This window comes from Dermacentor silvarum, chromosome 3 (genome assembly GCF_013339745.2).
Source record: "Dermacentor silvarum isolate Dsil-2018 chromosome 3, BIME_Dsil_1.4, whole genome shotgun sequence".
Taxonomy (NCBI): domain Eukaryota; kingdom Metazoa; phylum Arthropoda; class Arachnida; order Ixodida; family Ixodidae; genus Dermacentor; species Dermacentor silvarum.
In genome coordinates this window covers 63,224,811-63,249,097 of record NC_051156.1, presented here as the reverse complement: position 1 = coordinate 63,249,097, position 24,287 = coordinate 63,224,811, and the positions used below count along the sequence as shown (strand labels likewise).

The window sequence follows — 24,287 nt, the reverse complement described above, 5'->3', positions numbered from 1 at the left end:
ATTTCGACTAGTTTTGAACACTTAACTAGCCTCGAACCATGCAAAACTTCAGGTCAGACCACACTGCACGCTTGCCAGCGCGCGCTCACTCCTGGCCACCCCTGGCTAGATGCCTTGGCAGACTTCGCTACGTATTGAGCTAATGACAGTGCTTCAAAACGTGCAATTTGGATGCGGCTACTATCCGTTGGTCGAGCTGGTGCAGGACAAAGCCTGTCCGCAGCACGTAGCGCAGCCAGATTGGAGCATATGAATGCGAGCTTGCACTCAAGCCCTGTTGTGCACAAAGCAAATGTTGTGCATACGCACTACAGTTGCATGAAGCTGCTGTCTGCTACGTAGCGTAGATACTGCAGCCACTGCAGGGTGCCGCGATGAGTCCGTTCGCTGAGGGCAACTGCGTTTGGCGCGTCGTAGGCGCCAGAATTGGAAATAGTGGTGTCTATGTGAACATCCATAATAAAATTTGAACTGTGTGCCACGGTGACGTTCAGTAGGTGGAGCGTTGTGGGAGCATGAAGGAGCAGGAGCACCACAAAGCAGATCATAGGCAATCTTTCATTGCCAAGAACTCCACTATTGCAGGAAAGAACTTGTTGCTGGGCTAGTTGGTTCATCATAAGATGAACCAACCTAGCCCAGCAACAAGTCCTGATAAATGACTTGCAATATTCACAAGAAAAAAAAAAAGACAGCAGATGTGTGCGACCTTGGAGAATTACAACCAAATTTCCAGCGAAGCTGTTTCTTTCAAACAGTTCGAATAAAAATTTCAGTTTCCTGTAATTATATCGCATCGTTTAAAAAGTTGCCTGTATATGACTGTTCAGTTTGACACCTGGCTTGCAAGTAATGCTTTAGAACACTTCTTTTCGAATATTTCTAAAAACCCTTAATTCATTAATACACGTTACTTCGCCATAACATTTACCATGGTGTACTCCCTCCCTCCATATCCCCCCCCCCTTCAAAATTTCGTTAGATTTGATATCGGTTGAGTTCACAGTCCTCCCACGGCAGCGGGATAAATTCTGCTTTGTTCGTAAAACGCATTCACTAAGCTCCGTATTACTTGCTTGCGTAATTTACTGCAAATATCACAAATAGTCCCCTGTCTTCATAGTCCCCATACCGCGCGCTTTATTTTCGCCAAATATAAACAATGTGTTTAGTTTAGTTCACCAAGACATCGCTGAAACCAATAGGAACATCTTATGACACATGAAAAATAGTGGGAATTATTTGTAACGCTTATAACTAGACCATGAGTGTAAAAATTCTGTCGCACATAGCGCTTACCTTAACCCCCTCCCCTTTCCTCGAAATATAATTTTGTTGTAACCAACAGCTATGTCGGGACATTGGGAAGCATAGCTGAAAGCGGCCATATTTATGCCCTAACGCTTGAATAAGAATTTTTTTACAAAGATGCTGTTTGACCCAACCCCATTTAACTCACACAGAGAGTTTTCATAGTGTACCACCAATTTTCGCTAAATTTGGTCTTGGTGGCGTTTACAGTTCTGTCAGGGCAGTAGGCTCAATTCTGCCCCGCTCGTTAGATAGGCTCTAGAGACAAGCACTCTAGAGTGCTTGCATACGTAATTCATTGTGAAAGTCCCAATTACCCATCTATTTTGAACTTTACCTCCACATCAAACGTTACGTGGTCCTCAGAGTCACAAAACTGAAAGAAGCTGCTTTCTTTAGTTCAATGAGGACACCAGGCGAACCCGGTATATCAGGCATGAAAAAGTTAAAGCAAAAAATGAGGGTTCCAATAAATATTCGTAATGCTTCTAAATAAGCCAGAAATGTTAAAACTCCGCAACACATTGTAGTTAAAATGCTGCCCATTACGTCAAAGTATAAAATATCTGAAATGCAGAGTTCTCTTGGGGACATTGTGAAACCTAGCTAATAACAGCAGCGTGATATTTTCGAATACTTGCTTACAGTTTTTTTTAAAGCTGTATTTGATCAGCACGCATTTACCATCGCACATAAACTTGGCATATTGTTCCCCCTATGTTTGCACAATTTTACCTCAGTTGTAGTTGTAGCTATGACAGCGCAGCCGTCTATTCTATCGGAAAAGGCGAATTTAACCCACTCATTTTATACATTGCGAATATATGGCCCATAACATGCCCCTAATTTTCCCCAGATATAAACAAGACGACATGTTTAGCTCACCGAGGACACCGGAGAAACAAACTACGCCCCTCGTATGATGCATGAAAACACATGGAAAAATGAGTAAAAGTTTCGCTAAGCATTGCGTTTAGAATTATCCCTATTTTCACGGAATTTCAAGTCCATATCTCGTGCAGTTGTTTTAAAAGTCTGGGAAACAATTCGACTAGCGGCACTATGACACCCTGAGACACTGCAACGAGGAACTTTCTACAAAGGCTGTAATGAACCTACACAGAATGAACATATATCGCTCGTCACTCAGAACACTGCTTCGTACTTCGAATAAATATAAACACCGTGCCGCGCATAGTTTACCGAGCATACCGGGGGACACAACTAAATGCCGTGTATAACACGTAAAAAATCGGGGAAAGCGAGTACTCCGTAACTGTTTTTTGAGCACATAAGCAACCTCCTCGGTTCAAATTTTCGGTACATGTCACCAAAAGGTGGCCTTAATTTCTTCAAAACATGAAATATCTGCTGCTCTTGCTCCCCCCGCCAGGAAACAATAGTGTAGCTCTTATTTAGAAATGGCCTGAAAATGAAATCGACAAAATCGGAAGGGACACACGCCTTTAGGAAAAATTTAGTTCAATATTTTATTGGTATTGAAATGGAATGATTACTGGAACTATTTTCATGATGCCTGGATAATAGCCAATGTTGTATCTGTACACAAATCGGGACCACGTAGTACTGTATCCAATAATCGACCTATTTCTTTAACAAGTTGCGTTTGTAAAATTATCTGCCGTAATGCACACCAAGGATTTCATGCGTTAAGGCACACCAATCGTTGGGTGCAGCTGATTATAAATCTTTATCAGGACTTCTCCCCCGCAGGTTAAATATAGAAGCCCGATTGTGTTTTCAAATACAGTTAGGCGGTCCCAAAAAACTGGGCATGATACGAGAAGCGCAAGCGGAACTTTGTTATGGCTGGAACTGCCCAGCACCACGCCTTCTTTGCAATGCGAGTGTGCATGGCGAATTCCACGCATCACCTGCTACAGCTCGTCACAAGGAAGCACAAAAGACAATCCTCGCTGCCTAAGACGGGTATACGTATAGTAAAGAAAAGCATTACCTACGTGGCCTCTCTATTGCCAAATAAAATTAGGTTCAGCTGTAATTTTGTTGGACTTTCCGGCGTGCAGCCGACAGTGCCCACTTTCAAAAGTGGGGGGGCAAATGGCGTACTTTGCCCCCCCCCCCTCCCCCCACTTCTGACAGTGGGAGGGCAATTGCCCCCTATGCCCCCACAGTAGATACACCTATGACAATATGATTATATTATCACTCGCCACGGTGGCTTAATGGCTATGGTGTTCCGCTACTAAACATGAGGTCGTGGGATCAAATCCTGGCCGGGCGGTCGAGTTTTGATGAGGCCGAAAATGCAAAAACGCCCGTGTCTTGTGCATTGGGGGCACGTTAAAGATCCCCTGGTGGTCAAAATTAATCTGGAGTCCTCCACTACGGCATGCCTCATAATCAAATAATTGTTTTGCCACGCAAGACCCCAGAATTAATTCATTCATTCAATATAATTATGAGATGTCGTTCTGGAGGACTCCAGATTAATTTTGACCACCAGAGGCGTGCAGCTAACCTAAGTACAGAAATGCTCTTGCATTTTATCCACCCTGAAATGTGCCCGCTACGGCCGGGATCGTATCTGCGCCCTCGAGCAGACCGCAGCTTTTAGCCCTGGCGGATGCTTCTAGTGTAGACTAGAAAAAGCTAATTAAAATCAAAGTGATTGCTATAACAAGGTTGAGCTTGAAAGTGTGCTTTGGCTGGGAGGTGGTCTTTTGTCTTGAGTGGACTGGTCTCGAGTCAGTACTTTGATGGTGGCAGTGTCCCTCTGCCGGAGGTGCTTCTGCTATGGTATTTGACAGCATGATCCAGTGGCGAAGCTGGTACTAAGCTGAGCCTCTGTCACTGCCTTCTGCACTCTTGAGCCAATGCACAAGACACAAAGAACCAAGACTAGCAAAATTAAAATACGGGGTTTTATGTCCCACAGCCACTACCCGGCTAGGTGAGATGCTGTAGTTGGTGTCCTTGGGTCAACTTTTGCCAGCTCGCAACAGCTAAGCTTGGGATTATTTGGTTGTACATGTTCACTAAAAGGTGTTACTGAGATTGTATATATTTTGCGAGCGAGCAGCATAAACAGTTCCTAGTTGCGGTTCATCCTAGTGTTTTCTTTTTCACTGTTGCACCAAAAAAAGTGTTCCAATCTGAAGCTCAGCTGCAAAGATATACAGCAGCCACGATGTGGTACATGACAATTGCCCTTGCTCGCCAACACAACTTGTCAATGACAAGCACTTAAACATGCTCATAAAAATGAAATTGCTAATTGGTGGCACTGTTGAAATGGATGCTCCCATTCACGACTGTTAGTGGTCAGCACGCAGCGTGGGTGTTACACAGGCAAAATGCATCATCAGAAGTTCAGATGTGAAAATTGTGAGAAGTTTCAAAGTGCAAAGAACCCACTGCAATAGCTAGTGCAACAGTGTAGAAAATGAGTGCCTTAATATTCCACCTCTTCAAAATTCAAGGTACTGTTGAACTGGAGGACCACGTCAACGTTTCCCTTTCAAATTACTCCTTAGGTTTCCCCACTGCTGCAATGTTATTTTCGCTTGCCTGAAAGTAGTATTTCTGTGTGGCCTGTTGAAATAACAGTAGCCTCTTCATTTTGAACATCTGCCTGGGGGTGAGAATTCTCGTATTCGATGAGGCTAAGCCATTAATTTCGTTACATGACAGATTCAGCATTCGCAGTGCAAACTAGTTTGGTGGTGTGGTATAGCTATGATAAACCTACTATCTGGTATTTAGATTCTGAAAGTAGCTCACGTGACCAACTTGCTTCACTGCAAACTTTTAGTAAAGTGCCCTTTGCAAAGCTGTTGGTGTGAGAGAGAATCCCAAGTGCATGTTGCGACTGACTAACGTCTCAAAGCAACACTGGGTTTATAACGAACACTACAGTTGAAGCCTTCAGAGGAATTACGCCCCCCTGGGGGCCCTTTATGTGCAATCAAAGCTTGGTGCACAACTGCTTTTGCATCCTGACCCCATCAAAACGAGGCCTTCAATGGCTGGGTATCACAACCACACATATTGCAGTGATACAGCACGACATTGGCCGCTGTCAATGGTGATTGCTCCTTATTTATGTGACTGTCCACCGTTACCAGTGCTTGAATACCCAAGGCTTACACTTTACAATGAGTCACTTCTGACTGTCATGGGATTATCATCTGCACTTTGGCACAGCAATTGTGTGTCTCTTCAAAACACTCTTCTGACCAAGCTGTATCATTCTACTGACCATCTGGACCAATAGTTCTAGGTTAGAGGCAGTTGCAGAGCAGCCCCCCCCCCCCCCCCCCCCCCCCGCCCCCCTGCACCACGCATTACCTTTCTCCCGGCCTGTTGCGACGTCCCAGAAGGACCTACAAGACCACTGCTATGCAACAGGCAAGACAGACAGTGCACTCACGGCATAGCCTCCAAGATCTTGTGCATACTCGCAAGCCTCATGTTAGGCATAGCCTCGACAGCGCAAATGAACTGCAGCACCAACTTGTGAGAAGAGGCAATGAAAAGGTGTCCTCCGACCAGCAGGCGCCCATCTTGGAGGCCATGTCAAGTGCATCACCCCTCTGTTGCCTGCTGCGTGGCGGCACTAGTGAGATGATGCTGGAAGAGTGTGGCATGTGATGGGCAAGAGACATGTTTCCTCGCTGCTCTTTCAAAACTGGGACCAGGGCAGGCATGCAAACTCCGACTCTTCTTTGACACGATTAGTGCACGGAGCAGTTATGCCCAAGGGTCATGCACATTCTACATTTCATGGAAATCCACAATTTGTTTTGTGTTCCTGCTGGCTAATTGTGCGCTGCAGCCATGGCATGCAATGTGGAGGTGTGAGCTGTGAAACAGTCTCTACCGCGAGACGGGTTCTTCTGAAGAAGATGGTGTGCAGCATTTTGTTTGAATTTTCAGCTGTCTTCCCAGCATACATTACTGTAATGCCACGTACACACTAGCGGAAAAACGCGTGCGGCACGCCGGCGGCGGCAAGATGCGCGACGCGAAACGGGTTTTTGTTGCCACGGCAGGGATCGCTCCTGAACCGATTTCTTGCGGCTTGCCGCGTGCCGCAGAAGAAGGAGACCAATGAGAGCGGCCCGCTTCCGTGACGTGCGCGTGGGAAACTGGTGCCATGCGGACCCGCCCGACCGCTTGTTTCTCGTTTCGCACTATCATCTGCACGCGTGAGCTCCCGGATAGTCCGGATAGTTCGAGAAGGGGAGAGGAGTCTAGTCTGTAACGTGATTGCCATAGCGGCGCGCCGCCGGTTGGTGTGGCCGCCCTGCCGCTGCTGCATTTTGCCGGCGGCGGCGCGCCGCGCGCGTTTTGCCACTAGTGTGTACGTGCCATAACAGCACGTAGGCATGGCCATCACCGTGTAGCCTGCAGACTGCGCTTGTTTGCTTGCATGGCAAGCAAACAAGCGCCATGCAAGCAAACAAGCGCAAGTGGGGCATGTGCTGCATGGCAGCACATGCCCCACTCCAGTCCAACGACAACCATAACACGTCTTTCAAGATTAGCGAGCGAGCAAGCAATTGCCATGCACAGATTTCAGAAGCTGCGAGAAAGGTTACTTGGTTTCAAAGCACGCCTCCAGGGAGGAGGTGTACAACATAAACAGCATGACGAGGGGCGTGCACTGGCATGTGTGCTAGTGAAATATTGGATGCCATGACGGCGGCACTCTCGTTTTTGTGCAATTGTCCGCACAGCACCACCTGCATTATGCCTATTTAAGCCTCCAGTGCTGCTGTCGTTACTGTCGATATTCACGTGGTCCAAGTCGGTGAGAACATGCAACCTTACGTGGCGAGCACTGCCGCCATGCAATGTTGCAAATTATTGGCGGTTACTACGCCATTATCAGGAGGTCACGGTTTGGCTGTGTTTTGTTAACGTGCTGCTGATTGCTGATAACTGTTCGCGGTGATGTTTTTATCTTTCAAGCATTGCATTTTTTTCAAAAAGCCCAAAGTGACAGATAACGTAATTTTACGGCTCTTGAGCGGCTGATGGGCAGTCGTGACACAGGGACCACGATGTCAGAGACCTTCGCAGAATGGCATCATGCTGCAGTAGTTCCCAAAGTTTTTGCTTCATGCCTACTAGAATGCTTTGCTCTCTTGTGAGCAAGGCAGTCATGTCCTTCTGATAGTAAAATATATCACAAGCTCTTGAATAAAAAATGGCGGCTGCACTTGCAGTTTCGGAAGGACAGGTGATCGGAACAGGGCTCCATTTTGAATGAGCTGCATTTCGTTATTTAGATGAACTTCTTTAACGGAAGTTTGCGGCTACGTGCGGGAACGCACCGGGAAAAACAAATGACACTGAAAATATGGTTTTCGGACCAAAGTGCTGCCGAATTGTAATAGCTGATGCCAGCTTCAGTGCAGTTAATTTTTTAGGGTTATTAAGGGCGAGTCCATATATAATGAACTACTGATATAACGATCACTTTTCTCGAAACTATTGAGGTCGTAATAAACTGGCTCAACTGCATCTCCAAGAATGGCCTGCCATGCAAGACAGCAGCAAGCACCCACAAAGCGACGGGAAAGAGGCAAAGAAAGCTTCGCTTTAGAAGGATGACTCACTACAGGTGCAGAAGGATGACCTTGCAATGGCTAGCACGCAGTCTATTTCACTGACAAGCAAGGACATTCCGGACAAGCAAGGACGTTCCGGACATGGTTTACTAGATGCATTCAATAGTTCGTGATAACGCCACTGCTAGGAGCACCACTTCATGCGACACGCGCAATAAGACGCAGCCCGCTTCAGTCGGCATACTTCCCATATATTCTAGGAGGCATGGTTTCTACAGTCCATGGATGCTGCTGATACAACACGTATAACACATTGGAATCGCACATGTGGGCATAATTTCGGGCGATTGCATGTTTCTTACATTTCTACAACGTTCTTCCCGTGTTTTTTTTTTTCAAAGGGGTCTGCACCTACGCAAACAGTGCATGATTCCCAATATACTTTAGTTGAAAATAGCGCTTGGCCTGTGTAATCTGTCTTTATCGCTCTTGTGATATCCAAAACTGTGGACCACTATGGATAGACATGCAGACCATTCCGTGACGGAAGAGGGAGCCACCAGCATTTATCTAGAGCCTGTTTCTCTATTGCTGGGAAAAAAAATTTAAATAAAAAAATTTTAAAAACACGCAGTGACGTTTAGCGGCTGTTATATCTCGTTAGAGCGCAGACAACCATGCGACAGAGCCCCTAATATATACGCGTATGTGCGTCAATGCGTACTGACACTATGTATTATGTAACACTAACGAGCCCAGCAGGTGGGCGTAGTAGCGCGCTGAGCCTGGCTACGGCCTCGCTGGAATAGAAAGAAAAAATTTGGCTGAGGTTTAACTCTTGTAAATCCAGTTACCACGAGCGAAAGGTCTGTTTGGCTTGGTTTTGCAAAGACTATGCACACAGTATTTCATTAATGCCTGCTTCCGCGCTAGGTAAGCTTATCTATAACGTGCTAATCTGGCCTCCCTTTGCTCCAGTGTTTCAGCAGTCAGCTTTGCCTTTGGTTGAGATTTCACAGCCTGCCGTCTAGGGATATCTATACTGGATGATTGGATTCAGCCTGTCGTTTGCACTGAAGCGCATGCACAGACAGCCCGGCCGGCGTGCTGCGAGACTGAGCGACCAAGCGTCGGCAAAGCAGCCGGTGTCCCCGCCTACCGTGCGCCTCGGCGTCGGCCTTGGATACCCCGCGGCTCGGCGGTGGAGGGTAGAGGAGAAGGAAACGGGAGGAGGAGGGGTACGGGCGAGGAGATATAGGTTACACCAGCGAGGCATTTACCACCCCCTGCCAAGTACAGAGAGTATGAGCCACAGCGGTGCAACAGGAACTGGCGTACAGAGCACGACATGGCTAACAGCAACAAACTGCACTGCAAATGGCCTGGCACCAGAAGTAGAAGGTACTTGAACCTTTTAGGTGTGGCGTGATCCGGCCTCTCCGCTTGACACAATTTGTGTGACCAGTAGCGGCACTACAGTCGCTAACTATTAAAGGTGCATCGCAGTGAAGCACGTCACGCGTTGTAACGCAGCCGTTCCGGACATGGTTTACTAGATGCATTCAATAGTTCGTGATAACGCCACTGCTAGGAGCACCACTTCATGCGACACGCGCAATAAGACGCAGCCCGCTTCAGTCGGCATACTTCCCATATATTCTAGTTCACTGTACCAGAAGTACCGAGGCGCAGCAGACAGCAGTGACTCAGTTGTGCAACGCTAACAACTGCTGTGCATCAGCAGCTGGCAATAATGAATGTGGCAGGTATCTTCTGTGCATCACCCAAACTGACAGCACAAAGGAAAAGCAACAGAAGTTAATGCAATGGTGATAAAACACAGGATCAGTGATGCAACTATCTGGAATTTCAAGTTGGATTTGTTAGCAGGCACATCTATTTCATCTTTAATTATAATTGCTGTGCAAACCTGAATTTTTAGCAACTGCCCTCGAGGCACAATTATTTGTGGAAAAGGAATGAATTGCATTGTGTGCTGTAGCCAGATAGATGAACCTGGTTAAAACTGGCCTTATCAACCTAGGAAGGTTGAGTCTCGAAGGAAGCACAAAGGTTTTGTGGACTTAGGCACCTTTGCAGGCCTTCTGTCTGAAAAGGGCTTCTCCACAGAACAGTCTGTAAAGTGAGTTCTGCATGGTTTTGAGCTTATACCAAAGAAATAAGACCGCTCAGTAACAGACAAACTTATCAGAAACAAACTTTTATTTACAGCCTGCCAATCATACACAAGTTTTCTTCGTTTGGCGAAGGGCAGATTTGCATGCTAGCTGCATCACGGCCATTAATGTAGATGTTAAACAGTCATTTGAAACCTATCTTTGAACACAATCCTTTTGTTTGTGACAAGCTGCAGTTTTCTGCGAAGCAGCATCAAAAGTGTGGTCACACAGGAAGGCACGTCTTGGTCCATGGGCAAGCAAGCAACCTTCTCTGCGAGGACTAGGCATGTCTCTCTTCAAACACTATAACTCCATTTCATAAACAGCAGAGAAAGCTACGGAGCCTAGAGTCTCACTGCTCGCATTTTCAACCGAAAAATACTGCGTCACATGTCCTATCGTCTTTGTAGTCTGCCTTGTGCTTCAATTAGTCGTATAGCTATATATCATAAGATGTAACATTGTCACACACTTCTATGTCACAAAATATAACATATGACGAAAGGATAAGGTCACTGACAAAGTCAATACAAAGAAATTGTCGACATTTCAGGTTCACGATGGTTCCGTACAAAACGACTTCAATGAGACAGCTCCATACCAGTTCCATATGAAACTTGTCAATAAGTTTTTTTGTTTTGATTAATTCAGTGACCCAGTCTTTCAATCATACTTTTACCTGACCAGATAGTTGTCCATAAAATGCTTATAATTATCGCATGGAAGACATCGCAGATCTGAACGTATTTATCACCGAACAAGCGGAATGACACATTTCTGCGACTAGTGGCTACAGAAAGTCACCTTGGTCGAAGCGCAAAGGTGCGTAATCAATGTGCGATTTGATGTAACCTGACATCTTTGAGTTGTAGTTGTAATGTACAGACTAGTTATTCCACCACAGAAGGCATTGCCGATCAAAAAATGCACCGCGACACGTGCAGAGTGAGACTTCTACGACCGCACTACTTGTGTATCTTCGAGCACTGCTTGCCACATATGAAATGGTGCATAACCGTTTGAAAGATGACACAGTGATCACACGACAGGCACTGGCGAATTCATGCTGCCACTCGCTTGCGATGTCACCGTTCGAAGACATTTACCCAACTAGCCTGGTGCAGGGCCCTGTTCCAGGCATGCCCCTGCTCTTTTTTGAAATGACGAAATGCCCTGGAAGTGTGACATTGCCTCCTCGAGCCTGCAAACAGAGTCGTGCTTTGATCCCTGCTTGATCTCTGCAGCTTCAGTCAAGAGGGCCTCGAATTTTTACCACAGCAGCCCCGGACAAGGCTTCACTTCAGCTGGTTGAATGTCGTGCTGAAACGACCACAACTGAACCGCAACTTGAACACTGTTGCATGCAACTCCGTCCCGATCAACGACTGCAGCACGCGTATCGTGCAAACCCTGACCATATTAGTCGCCTCAAGGACATCCATCTATCGCTTGGCCCCTGGGAAAATACACCTGCAAAAAGATAAATGACAGTGGTTTGAGATGAATACGAGTCCTTGCTAACTGATGCCCTTGCCCATCATCGACATTTCTTTGCATTTCACCCGAAATCAGTCACCCTGCCTCTTGTGACCCTGAGATGCCACCAGTATTACGTAGAGCAGCTGCATCGTTTTCTGTTCATAAGCATTGTGATATACTGTTCGTTTCGTGGATGGTCCTAGAAAGTGTCAACGTGCAAATGCACCTCTGTGTTATTTTTCCCTGCTTTAAAAAAAATTAAGGTGAAACACTTGTTCCATACTTTTGTGTCCCCTTCAGTGCACTGCAATTGTGACAAATGATGATACTACTTGGAATAAGTGAAGTTAGCTTTGTAGGCCTAAGGAAGTACATACAGGCAAAACGTGTGGAGCAAGTACAGGTTTGCGAAGAAGCCAAAGTGGAACTCAGTGCAACGACAAAAGCACAACGATGCAAAGTAACCTAATTACACTTGCTCTATTTTAAGAAACAAAGCCTTGGTTTGAAGGGTCTAACCTGCTACAAGTACGCCTGCACTATATTGCCTTTGTGAATCCAACTGGTTCGGCACGTGCACATAAGGGGACTTCAGAATTGGTGCATTCAGGTCCCATTAATGAGTATTTTAACAGTGGAATCTAATGGCACACGATCACAACTGAAATTGAAATAATGGAGGCTCGGCCCATAATGCCCAGCAACAGCTCGAGCCTTCAGACAAGATTGCATTAGGTGGGAGATCAAATTAGCCAGAGTGAAGTAAGTGGAAATCCACTATGCCTAGTCTTCGCTACCAAGCAAGCACTCGCAGCATGTCTTCCCTAATTAAATGTGTTTTAACCTAACAAAGGCCACATATGATTCCACACCAATGAACATTACGAGAACTTGTTGACCTTTATTTCTGGTCACAGAGTACATTTGTACCAGAAAAGCAATGTACGGTAATGTTTTTTTGAGTTGTAAATGTGTTTGCATTGAGAACACTGCTATGTGTTTTGTGTAACCTTTCTCATGCTCAAATCAGTATTTTGAGGTACCAAATGATACATTAGGCATTTCGGTATTAATGAGGTGTTGCTGCATGTGCTGTGCATATTGATAGTTCAGTAATGTGGAAAGTTGGGCGAGTTGCTAATTAATCATCGTACTGGTGAAGCAGCGTACTGTTGAAGCAGCAGTTGTCCATTACAGCAAAGCCAGCAATCAGTCTCGACACTGCTTCCAATGGAAGAGCATGTGGTGGTGTGGGGCCCTTTTAGCCTCCTAACGAAAAGCACTCCATTACAAAAAGTGGCTGTAAGGCCGGACGGCCTTTATGCATGTGTGGGAACTGCTAAGTTGTAACATTGCCCGATGAACATTGCGAAGTGATGTTCATGGTGCCTCTTGTAATGAAAGAGGAAGAAGTTGCTAGAAGTGGCCCAGCAGCAAAGCAAACACTACTTGTGACCTACCATATTTTACTGGGCAAGTTGGCCGTTAATGCCATGGCTAATTGGGTCTGAAGATACACGAACAAGTGTCACAGCCAACTCACAGTAGGCTCATAACAAAGCTCGTACTACTTTGCAGTTGGTAGCTTGCGTTTCTTTTTTCTTTGTTTTATGTCTAGTTTGTCAATGCCACTAAGGACAAATAACCAAATGCAGAAGAACAAAACGAAAAGGAACTGCAATGAGAGGAGACACCAGACAAAGCCTCGACTCAATTTTCGTTTCATAGCACCTTTTCTATAAAGAGCTCACATCAGGTGGAAGCACTTATACACCTGCAAGAATAATGGTCCAGTACTCTCTACACCTATCCTAGTGGCTTAACTCCACCTTGTGAATTACTCAAGCCCCACCAAATGCAACAGGCTACACTCCTCTGCTCATTCTCATCTTTTCTTCTGTGCAGCATTCCACAAGGATGTGCAAATCTGAGAACTGGGCATGAATATGACAAGTAGAAGGAAAATGTAGCCATTAAAAAAAGAAAAAAGAAGGGCTGAGATAGGTTCTACCTGCATCAATGTCAGAGATCGTTCAACTGGCCTAAAACGTGATATGCAAGATGGGATAAAATCGCAGCAGAAACATCAGCCCTGATAGCTTTTTAAATGGCACATTTCAAGAGATCGCAGAGTGTGACCATGTGAGACTGAGTGGGAACAGACTGGACAAGGATTTGTGTCCAGAAAAGCGAGGGCCCCATCCACTGGTCGTCAAGCCCTTCCTTAAAATCTATGGTGTAACTTCTGGCACAAGCACACCGCAACATCTGCAATCAAAGCTCTACGTCGCTTTTGGCGAGCGACAGGATGGTCGGTAGTAGCACAGTGGTACGTACCACCAGGGAAGGGGGGGGGGGGTGCTGGAGGTCTCAAGGATCCATTTTGTGTATTCACATGCACTGCAGTAGAGACAAGAGGCAAGTGCCTCTTGTCTCTACTTAAACCGCGAGTTGCTTCAGTTTTCGCACGTCCCAGCCACTGAATGCACTGTGCAAGCAGTGCCCATGCATCAAATGCATGAAGTAACTGAGGCATCTGCCACGCCCACTGCACGCCAGCTGTACAGTGTAGCAGCAGCAGAGAGCGACAGCGCCAATAACAAAGTCGTCAGATGCCTCAGACGTAGTTGCCGTAACGCAGGCAGAAGGCAAAGCCCTGCCCAACTGTGCAAAGGCAACATACAGTCGAACCTAGATATATCGAATCTGAAGGGGATCACAAAAAGTTTGATAAAAAGGTAATTCGATATATAAAATAAAAATTCTATACAAAAAATTTCAAGGGGATTTTACTGCTCTTCGTTATACACAATAACTTGTTAGATGAGGGTTCGGTATTCCGGGTTCGACTGTAATACTACCCCTGTCACATCGGTACTTCCAGTGTGCTCCCTGACTTCACTGTCAAAAGAAAGCGGAATAAAGTCAGTGTGCACAGCTGCTGTGAAGGCTGTTTCAACAATTGAGCACCCACCAGCAGAATGAGTCTAGGCACTCTGCATTTCAGCGATCATTGAGAATCAACTGCCCCAGTAAAATAAACAGAGTGGTGTCATCAGCATCTGAATTATGAAGTTGTTTTTACGAACGTTCCTTGGACTAAAAGAAAACGATGCGCAGTTGAACCTCAATACTATAATCCTTGGTTTAATGAGATCCACATTATATTAAACTTTCTTTTTTCATTTCCTATCTTCCATTCTATTGAGTACCATGTACGTTTTCCAGCAAACTAGCAGGGTGATTTTCTTCCACCGTTTTCATTTAGCAAAGTCCATGCATACATCACGCACAATGCAAGTTGCAATACGGTATACATCCACCAACCACTTTTACTTTCACCAAGAAAAATGGCAGATGTCATTTTTCTGCCATTTTTCTCGGAAACGAGGTGCTACCAGTAACAACATTTAGTTAAGCAATTTTTCATGTGCCGGCAGTGCCGTGCAGTCTCAGAGAACCTTGGGGCCACGAGCTCCCGTGTTGCAACTCATACTGAGCGCGACAGTACAGCCTTCTGCAAAAATATATGGGCTACTCCGCATGTTCACCATATACAGTAGGTATGCTGTTTGACTGTGTGGAGCACTACCTGTTGTGCGCCCGCCAATCCAGACACCTGAATAACATGCACGAGATTCCTTTCATTCCCGAGGGTGTTGGAGGGTTATGGCATTTCAAGGAAACTCTCTATACAGACTGCAGTGGGTCAGACGGTCGAAGGCACATTTCTGACAAATATTGTACATTGCATGCATGTGCCCGAAGCCTTTGCAACAAGCAAGAGAAAGCAATTACACTGCCAAAGAGTGAATTCATTGTTTTTGCACCTGCTTACACATGCAAATGTTTCCGGGATGGCAAAAAAAAAAAAAAAGCATTCACAGTCTAGCTAAGGACATAACGCATATAGATACGGTGAATGCACAGGACACAATGCCCCGCTCATGCCATTCGCCAAATAGAAGAGAGCTTACCAATGGCTTGGCAAGGACAAAGAAAATGCGCATTGTCTGGGTGTCACCTGTGGTGTGCCACAATGATGGGCACTGAGCCCATTTATGCAGGGCGCCATGTGACAGCAACCAGTAGGAGTAGATGCAGTCCACGCGGAGCTCTTGATATTTACCACGCCCACTAGTGCTTTTGACTATGTAATCAATGGTTAAGTTTCTAGGAGCTTCTGTTCAATATTACTGCTTACTGACAAGATGCTATTCACCATGAGATTTCTAGAAACCTGCAAAGTTAATTTTTACTGCTGAAACAAGGAAACCTCAATTAGTGATAATCCCAATTTAACACATTTTCTCACTGCAAGTACGACCTTCGTTGTATGGTAGTTTGACGGTACAGGGAACTTCTCAAATAAAAAAGCATTGCCTCATCAACTACCGATTACCTGCAAGATAACTTGCAATATATAGTCAACGGCCGATTTTCCGGCTGTCAGATTTTTCGGACATGCCCGATGATTCGCATGCCTTCGCGGCACCACCACGTACCGCCATAGAGTCAATGTATAAGAACGTCTGAAATTTTGGATGCCGTCCGATTTTCCAGACTATTTTCCATGACCGCAGGTCCGAAACGGCATTAATTGAAGCCATCACCGCCGCCATTTTGATCATATCATCGCCTCAAACCGGCGCTCCCGCATGCAGATCTGCTCACAGCCATAGCCACCCCAAGTACAACGCTAGGCCTAGCTGCTTCGACGTTCGCTACCAAGCTGCTTGCTGTTCAGTACCGTGTTTCTCATTAAAACAATTCGCCTCTGTTAGCAATAGCGCCAACTCTGCCTTTGTAACGCTCGCCAATGCCTTCAAAGCTCGGAAAGCTGGGCCGCGTTGCAAAATGCTGGTTCCTGAAAGTCAGCTTCACCTTAACACAGCAGTGTTACGTGTTGAGGCATACCAAGAGAGGGAAGGGGCAATTGTCGCGGGACACGGTATGTATTTATTAACTATACACACGTGCACCCGCAGTCTCCTATCACAGTACGAGCAACGATACGACTTATAATTCTACTGGCAGGCCTTGAGAGCTATTTCGGGCGTGTCTGTGGCGGTTTGAGCCCTTGGGGTAGTAAAAGGCATGCATTCATTTTTTTGGACTGCCCGATTTTTCGGATGTTTTCGCAGCCACTAGGAAGTCCGAAACATCGGGCTTTTATTACTGTTAGTTCACAAACATTGCTACTGATGTCTGAAAGCGGTGCACACTAATCTATGATAAACCAGCTTCTGATAAACAATGCAGTCTTAAAACACATGCTATCTGTTATTTGGACCTTGCAGATAGAGGTGTTGATTAACTCTCGATCACCAGGTGTGGGGCTGGTGACCACACTTTTCAGTGCCCCTTGAGAATCTCCACCAAGGACTGATAATACTGCATCCAAATACGCAGCATCGATTTCAACAACATGGAATGTAACTCAAAATTATGCAGCAAACTTTACTACAGTGTACTAAGCTCCAGAGAAGGCAGTGTCTTTGAGCCTATTTTCTTCCCCCCCCCTCCCCCCCTCTAAGTCAAGACAGTTTTGCGAACAGCCTTGCAGACAGGACAAAATCCACAGAATACTGAATAACCATAGCTGAGAGTAGCCTGGCTATCACTGAGCGTTGCAACAATCTCCGATAGCCATCGAGTTTGATGTTCAGTGACTTAGAGAAAAACTGGGCAAAATGGTTTGGAGCCATGGCATAACCAAGAGTGCAGTAAAGGCAAGGATGGAGGCGAGTAATGCAACTTGTTAGGGTGGAGGCTTGGGTAAGTTGGTAATTCATGATCTCTGCAAAGCGTGCACAGATATGCTTGCTACAGAAGAAAGGCACAGGGACAGAGAACTCTGCATGGCTTCCTTCCTTTCGTACCTCGTCATTGTGTATGCTCTACGCAGATGGGTAATGCATCACTAGTGCAAAGTCAGCTCTCGTTTGTGCAACTCATCTTCGTCATTGCCTTTTTAACTGCATTGTTAGTTACATTACGAATTCACTTATCACTGAGTGGGTGCCGCTGTGACAGGGGTATTGGGCTGCTACAGTGTTCCCCTGAACCGGTGTTCCCTCAACGGAAAGGTCCACCCAGATATCCAAGTAGACGACGCGGCAGGGAAGGAACAGCATGGTCACCACGTGCCTTGGGTCGAGGCGGAGGTGGCACCTTGCTCCGCGTCGGGATGGCTGGTGACCGCGGAGGAGGCGCGCTGACCACCGTGGGGGCCAGGGGAGGTCCACTCGTCGTGTCCATCTGCTCGTCCGGCGAGGAAGGCACCACTCCACCGTTTCGCCGCCCACTGACCCCGCTGCTACCCGTCACCAGCGGTGAGGGGCTGAAGCCAAAGTGCGGCTGGGGACGCTTTGACACTGGGCTGCAGGAAAGTAGAGTCGAGGTTGGAAGCAGAGCAGTGAGAGGCACCCTACAGTACATCTCCAAAAGGTATGGGCCAAGAATACTGCTCTAGCTCGGAGCACAAAATGGACCTTCGCAAATGAAATCCTGCTTGTGCTCTGTTGCCATTTCATGATGGCGATGACGCTGCGTCCAATAGCTCTGGCGGTAAGATGTTGCGAACACTGAACATGGTTTTGGCTTCGTATCCAATTGTAATGTACAAGCAATTTTCGGACCCATGTTCTCGTGAAACAAAGGTGCACATTACATTTGGATAAATACGGTACTCTGTCACCCTCTTGTGATGGTGATGATGTGGCGTCTGACGGCTCTGACAATATACTCATGTATATTGCACGGTGCGTGTGCACGCATATAATTAAGGGACGCACATTAGGCCAGGTTAACGGTCTCATATACCAGACATGCATGGTGGGCGAAACAAGGGTTCAAATTGCCAGAACATCATCAGAAACAGCGCTGAATGGTTGCCAGTATGCTTAATAGGCATCTAGCTGCTCATACTGTGACTTGAGACAGTGTGTTCGTGCCTGTATAATTAAAAACAGGTACTATGTCCCGTGACAGTGGTCCCTTTCCATTCTTGATATGCTTCATCACAATATATTGCATATGCTTTACCGCATAATGCAGCCGTATTACGGCAAAGTAAATTTCCACCAGTAAATTTCGAATTATTGGGCGAAGGCCAATTTTGAGATCGAAATAACTGATGTTTGGTTCCATAGAAATTTATGGTTGCTGGCCAGGACCTTCGGTCAGAATCGAATGAACTGGAGATGAGTGAACGGAAGCCTACTGTACTGTCAATAGTATCACGATAGTTCACTGTTGACAGTGCGATCAATTGTATTGCAATTCTTGGCTAGTGATATTACCAGAAATTTAGCAATAACTGCCAATGAGTAAAACTTGGTTCGTGCAAGTGGGAACAGGGAAACGTCATCTGGTTTATGTTGCAGTGCTTAAGTGCGGTACGTCGCACAATTTTAAATTATTGATAGTGCGCTATTCATGGCCCCATTGATAGTTATTGTACTATTAATAGTTCAATAATGACTAAGCTATTAATAGTACTATCGATCATTTCGCATCACTACTCTTTGGTCATATGTTCACCTGAAAGGCGCCCGGGGACTGTTGGTGATCTTGCGTGGTGAGCGTGCCTTTATCACCATGGGCCGGTGGAGCTCCTCTAGCACGGAGGGGGCCACATACGTGAAGCCCTGCACAGTATAAGGCCAAGCACTTGAGAGAGACAGAGACAACATGCTGTACTTAACGTTGCACATGGGCACACTTCCCTGCTGGATTTGCAAGGAAGCCATGACATACACCAACAGCAGTGCAACACACTAAAGTAGTGCAATTTTCTCAAATTCTGTTGCTTATTATTTTTAAGACCATGAGATAAAAAAGGCCTTAGGATCGTGGAACAAAATAAAGAACAGAAAATTTTGACGAAGTCGGCCATTTTATTGCCACGGCCCCCTTAATATCAATTTTTTTTTCTTTTTGGGTGATCGGAATTTCAGGTGATATGAATTTTTTTAGCCTTACTTAAAGATTCATGTAATCGAGATTGTATACTATTTGCATGTTTTCTGTCCTCTTTTTCACATTTCATGCTCCGAGAACAAACAAGCATGTCACCCACAAAGAATTTGCACACACACACACCACACACACACACACACACACACACACACACACACACACACACACACACGCAGCAGCAGCAGCAGCAGCAGCAGCAGCAGCAGCAGCAGCAGCAGCAGCAGCAGCAGCAGCAGCAGCCAGTGACGTACCAACTATTTCTCGAGTGGGGGGGGGGGGGGGGGCAAGGGGCAAACCGCAAACCACCTGCTCCTCTCTCTCTCTCTCTCACTCTATATATATTATATATATATATCATAATTGCGAAAACTATTTTATTATGTGATAGAGCCCGGAAAAGGCGTCTGTTAGTTATTTTTATATGGCCTATTTATCAATCACACATGGTGAACCACGAGGGCCCGAGAAATTATTTTAATTTGCATTTATTTCTTGGAACTATACAAAATTTCAAGATGATGCAGGTACTAAGGCAATGAGTGCCTCACAGAGGTCCCTGATCCCGCACTGTAGCAGCAGTACGGCGCACAATAAAAAAGCACATTTTCTAGAAACAATTTTAATAAGTAGATAAAGAATTCTACTTCGTGTTGAAGTCTACAGCACGAATGTATCGCTAGTTGACGTAATAGTATTGTTGAGGTCATACGCAACAAAAACACAATACACATAAATTACTTGCAACATTCACAAGAAAAAAAGACAGCTGATGTGTGCGACCTTGGAGAATTACTACCCCATTTCCAGCGAAGCTGTTTCTTTCGAGCAGTTGCAATAAAAGTTTCAGTGTCATGTAATTATATCGCATGCTTGAAAACGTTGCCCGTATATGACTGTTCCGTTTGAAACCATGCCCACGTGTAACGTTTTGGAGCTCTTCGTGTTGGGATAAATTTTTGAAAAGCCAGTAATTCATCAACACACATGTTACTTCACCAGAACATTTACCATTGTGTGCCAGGGTAGCCAGTCTCAATTCTGCCCCACTCGTTACGCTCATGACTGCTTTAGAGCACTTTCATAGGCAATTCCTTGATTACCTATCTATTTTAGGCTTTACCTATACATCACCCATTACCTAGTCCTTACAGTTACCAAACATAAAGAAGCTGCCTTTTTTAGTTCAGTGAGAATACCAGGCGAGCATAATATATCACGCAAGAAAAAGAAGAGAGTTGTGGGAGAATTATTCGTAACGCTTCTAAATAAGCCACTAACGTTAGAACTTCGCGACACATTGCATTTAAAATGCTGCTTATTCCTTCAAAGTACAAAATTTATGAAACGCAGAGTTCTCTTGGGACATTGGGAAACCTGGCTAAAAATATGCCGTGGTTCAACGCGGTTAAACCAAGTTTGTCGAACGATAGCACAGTTTTGCTTGCTTTGAGAAATAAGGACACAGACGCTGCTCAGTGCCGTTAGCAGCTACCGCATGTGTAATTGCACCGCAAGACAACACACAGACGTTGCTCGGCGCGGTAGCAGCAGCGAGCGAATTGACCTTCATGCTCTGTCTCGCTTCAACGCGAACTAAGTGTCGAGAGCACAGCGCATACGAAGCTACCAGCACTCTGCGCACTTTGTCCACATCGCAGATCGCTTTCAAGATATGGGCGCCCATGCGGCCTATGCAGCAGCCGCCGGTAGTGGTAGTCCCAGTTTGACCTTGACTGAGCTTGAAGGCCAGATTTACGGAACCAGGCTGTTTTCTCGGTTTGTACCTGGAGCTATCGCTCCAATAACAGTAGTGCTGATATTTTCAAATGCTTGCTTGCGTTGTTTCAAAACTGTTTGATCAACACGCATTTACCATCGTACATAAACTTGGCGTGTTGTTCCCCTTATGTTCGCAAAATTAGACCTCAGTTGTAATTATGCCAGTGCAGCAGTGTAAGTTTAACACCGCTCGTAAAACACACTAATAACGCTATGGACCACTTGCATACGTAATTTACTGGAAAAGGTGCGTTTAACCTACTCAATTGAAACATCCCCTACACATTACCCATACCATGCCCCTAGCTTTCCCCAGATGTAAACAAGATGCTTTGTTTAGCTCACCGAGGACACCGGAGAAACAAATTACGAATCTCATATGATGCACAAGAAGCACATGGAAAAAGAAGGGTTTAGTAATTATCTGCAGTAATTCCATTTAAAGCAAGAACGTGAATGTTTAGCAATGTATCTCACTCAAAATTCTACATATTCTGACAAAATTTCAAGTTCTTATAACGTGCAGTTGTTGTACGAGTCTGGAAAACATTTAAATTTGTGGCAGTATGTCACATTGCAATGCTTGAATGAGTAACTTTCTACTAACTCTTTATCTTTTCTACTAACTTTCTACTAACATTTATCGCTCTTCACTCAAAACATTGCTTCATACTTCGAAGAAGTATAAGCAACGTTCTTCGCATAGCTTGCCGAGGATACCGGGATAAATGCTGCTAAATGCCGTGTATAATGCATAAAAATTGCGAGATGGTTGAAGAAAACGAGCACTCGCCAACCGAAAAAGAAAAACGAGAATGTTTTTTGGCGTTTTTGCACGCAATACGGGTGCCTTGTTCACAGCGAACGAGGTACCATGACGGCCTTTATTATATATATGGCGAATGGCGTAATGCGTTTGCGTGTAGCTCAGGGGGAGTCCCCGTGTCCGGTCAATCGTGTGTGCCGTAGATTATATGCAAAATGATTCAACGAACAAGCGGGATGATAATTTATTTGGTTTTCGATGACGAAAGTCGATTTCCAATCAATACCATGTCCTGTTTTTTCGGCATGCTCTGGCAGTGCGTTCGACACAGTGTGCCACTTGGTTACATCATTGCGGCGCTGTTGTATCCTTTTTAAGTTCTCAGTTTCGCCTATATATTTCGCATTACGCTTTTATGCTCCACTTCTGTCGCATGAAAACGTGAGCTGAAGACTACCTCGACAATGGCTATCCCGACCAGCCTATAACAAAAAAAAAAAAAAGGCGTGCTGCTAACCTTCCTGCCAGAGCAAGCAGAACAAAGAAGCGGGCTTCACTTCCTTAGGCACGAGGGGTGAGCGAGTGATTTCAAGGATTTTCAAAGGTTACGAAGTGCGAGTCTACCACATCTCTACAAGCAAATAACGCAGCAACTCGTCAGAGTCAAAGACCACCTTAAAAAAGATATTACCCTGGCATCGTTCAACAAACATTCGTGCCAAGACTGCCAGGCGTGCTATAAGGCGGAACTGGGAACTTAAAAACAAGCCTACAACAGCACCGCAATGATGTAGCCAAATGGTACACGGTGTCAAGCGCACTGGCGGAGCATCACGAAAAAAAACACTGTATTGATTGGCAATCGGCTTCCGTCACCGAAAAGAAGAAATTAAATTTTGCTTCAGCTGTGTTTTGTTGGAAAGTGTCGGCTTTCAAAAGTGGGGGAGGGGGCAAATGGCATACTTTGCCCCCCCGGTAGATATGCCTATGGCAGCAGCAGCAGCAGCTACGGCAGCCCCCTGAGATTACTGTAAAAAATAAGCACCGGCTCTTACGTGGACTGTGACAATGAAGGACATATTTCTTGCTGCAAATTAAGACACACACAAAAGGAAGAAACACTGACGACAGCACGGGCGGGACTTCCAATTGATTTATTTTGGGTGCTGACTCAGGAATAAGTAGAAACAATAAGATCTGCTTGGCTATCACGAGTTTCACTGCTGCGTCCTAGCTGCCGCCTGATGGTGACAAGCACATGAGCCTGTTGGCAATATTTTCCCCATTCCAAGAAAGGGGTGCTGCCGTACGATTCCTGCCATTCTAAAATTGTCAGGCGTGGAATTGCTATGTACTGCCTGGCATCTTCCCTGAGGAAATTGTGTACACACACGATGCAGGCGTCTGTCTATAATTAGATCCAGAGACTTAAGGCAGCACAGTTCCCTGACTGTGACATGAGCCACCGAAACCCTTTATGAAAGGTAAAAGGTACAAGAAGTGCCACAAGGGAGGAAGAAAGTACTAGAACTGTAAGACCTACAGAGATTCCTTAATGTTCATAAGGTCCCCCATACCCTCGCGAAGGTGGCAGACCGGTATGAGGTACCCATTGCCTTTTCTGCCCTGTCAAGCTGGTTCAACACTGCCCGAGAACCACGCGTGAGGAGACCGGCCAGGAAGGCTGTGGCAAGAGACTGTGGCACAACTCACGGGAAATCTGCCATGGGGGTGGTCAATGAAGTTCCCATTACGTGCAGCAAGTCCTACATTGGACCGACTGGGATAAATGAATGAACCAGGGAACATGACCTAAATCTAATGAAAGAAGGCGTGGCACATTTGCCAGTGCATTGCAACACCTGCATGTGTCAACTACGTTTCCAAGAGATTAAGATTCTCAGTAGAAGTAAGAACCAGACAGCAAGTGAGCTAATGGAAGCTTATTATATAAAAAAGAAAAACTCGAGCTGTGTTAGTGATATGTCAGTTAGACTTTACCAATTGGAGACGACACTGCTCGTCCACTGGATATCATAACTTAGTGAATAGCCTGCGCATGCGTGCATGTGTATTTATTCTGTGTCAGCACCTAAAATAAATCAGTTGGAAGTGCCGCACCGGGCATGTGTCGATGTTTCTTCCTTGTGTGTGTGTGTCTTAATTTGCGGTGAAAAATATGTCCTTCAAAAAACACCCACCAAGCCAACAAACGGTTTTGTTGCGACA

At 45.6% G+C, this 24,287-nt stretch overlaps 1 protein-coding gene across 4 annotated transcripts in view; it reads right to left on the bottom strand.

Moving 5' to 3' along the window:
* The window catches only part of LOC119445459 (ribosomal protein S6 kinase beta-1-like), a 95,187-nt gene that overhangs the window by 7,334 nt on the left and 63,566 nt on the right, over positions 1 to 24,287 (bottom strand). For 2 of the 4 annotated variants that reach the window (XM_037709739.2, XM_049663323.1), the window contains exons 14-15: positions 19,076 to 19,182; positions 17,681 to 17,912 (exon numbers count right to left, since the gene is read on the bottom strand). In XM_037709739.2, coding sequence (XP_037565667.1) covers positions 17,681 to 17,912; positions 19,076 to 19,182 — 339 coding nt within the window. Of the gene's footprint in view, positions 1 to 10,078; positions 17,913 to 19,075; positions 19,183 to 24,287 lie in introns of those variants that run through there. The other 2 variants (XM_037709738.2, XM_037709737.2) reach the window with 2 other exon arrangements.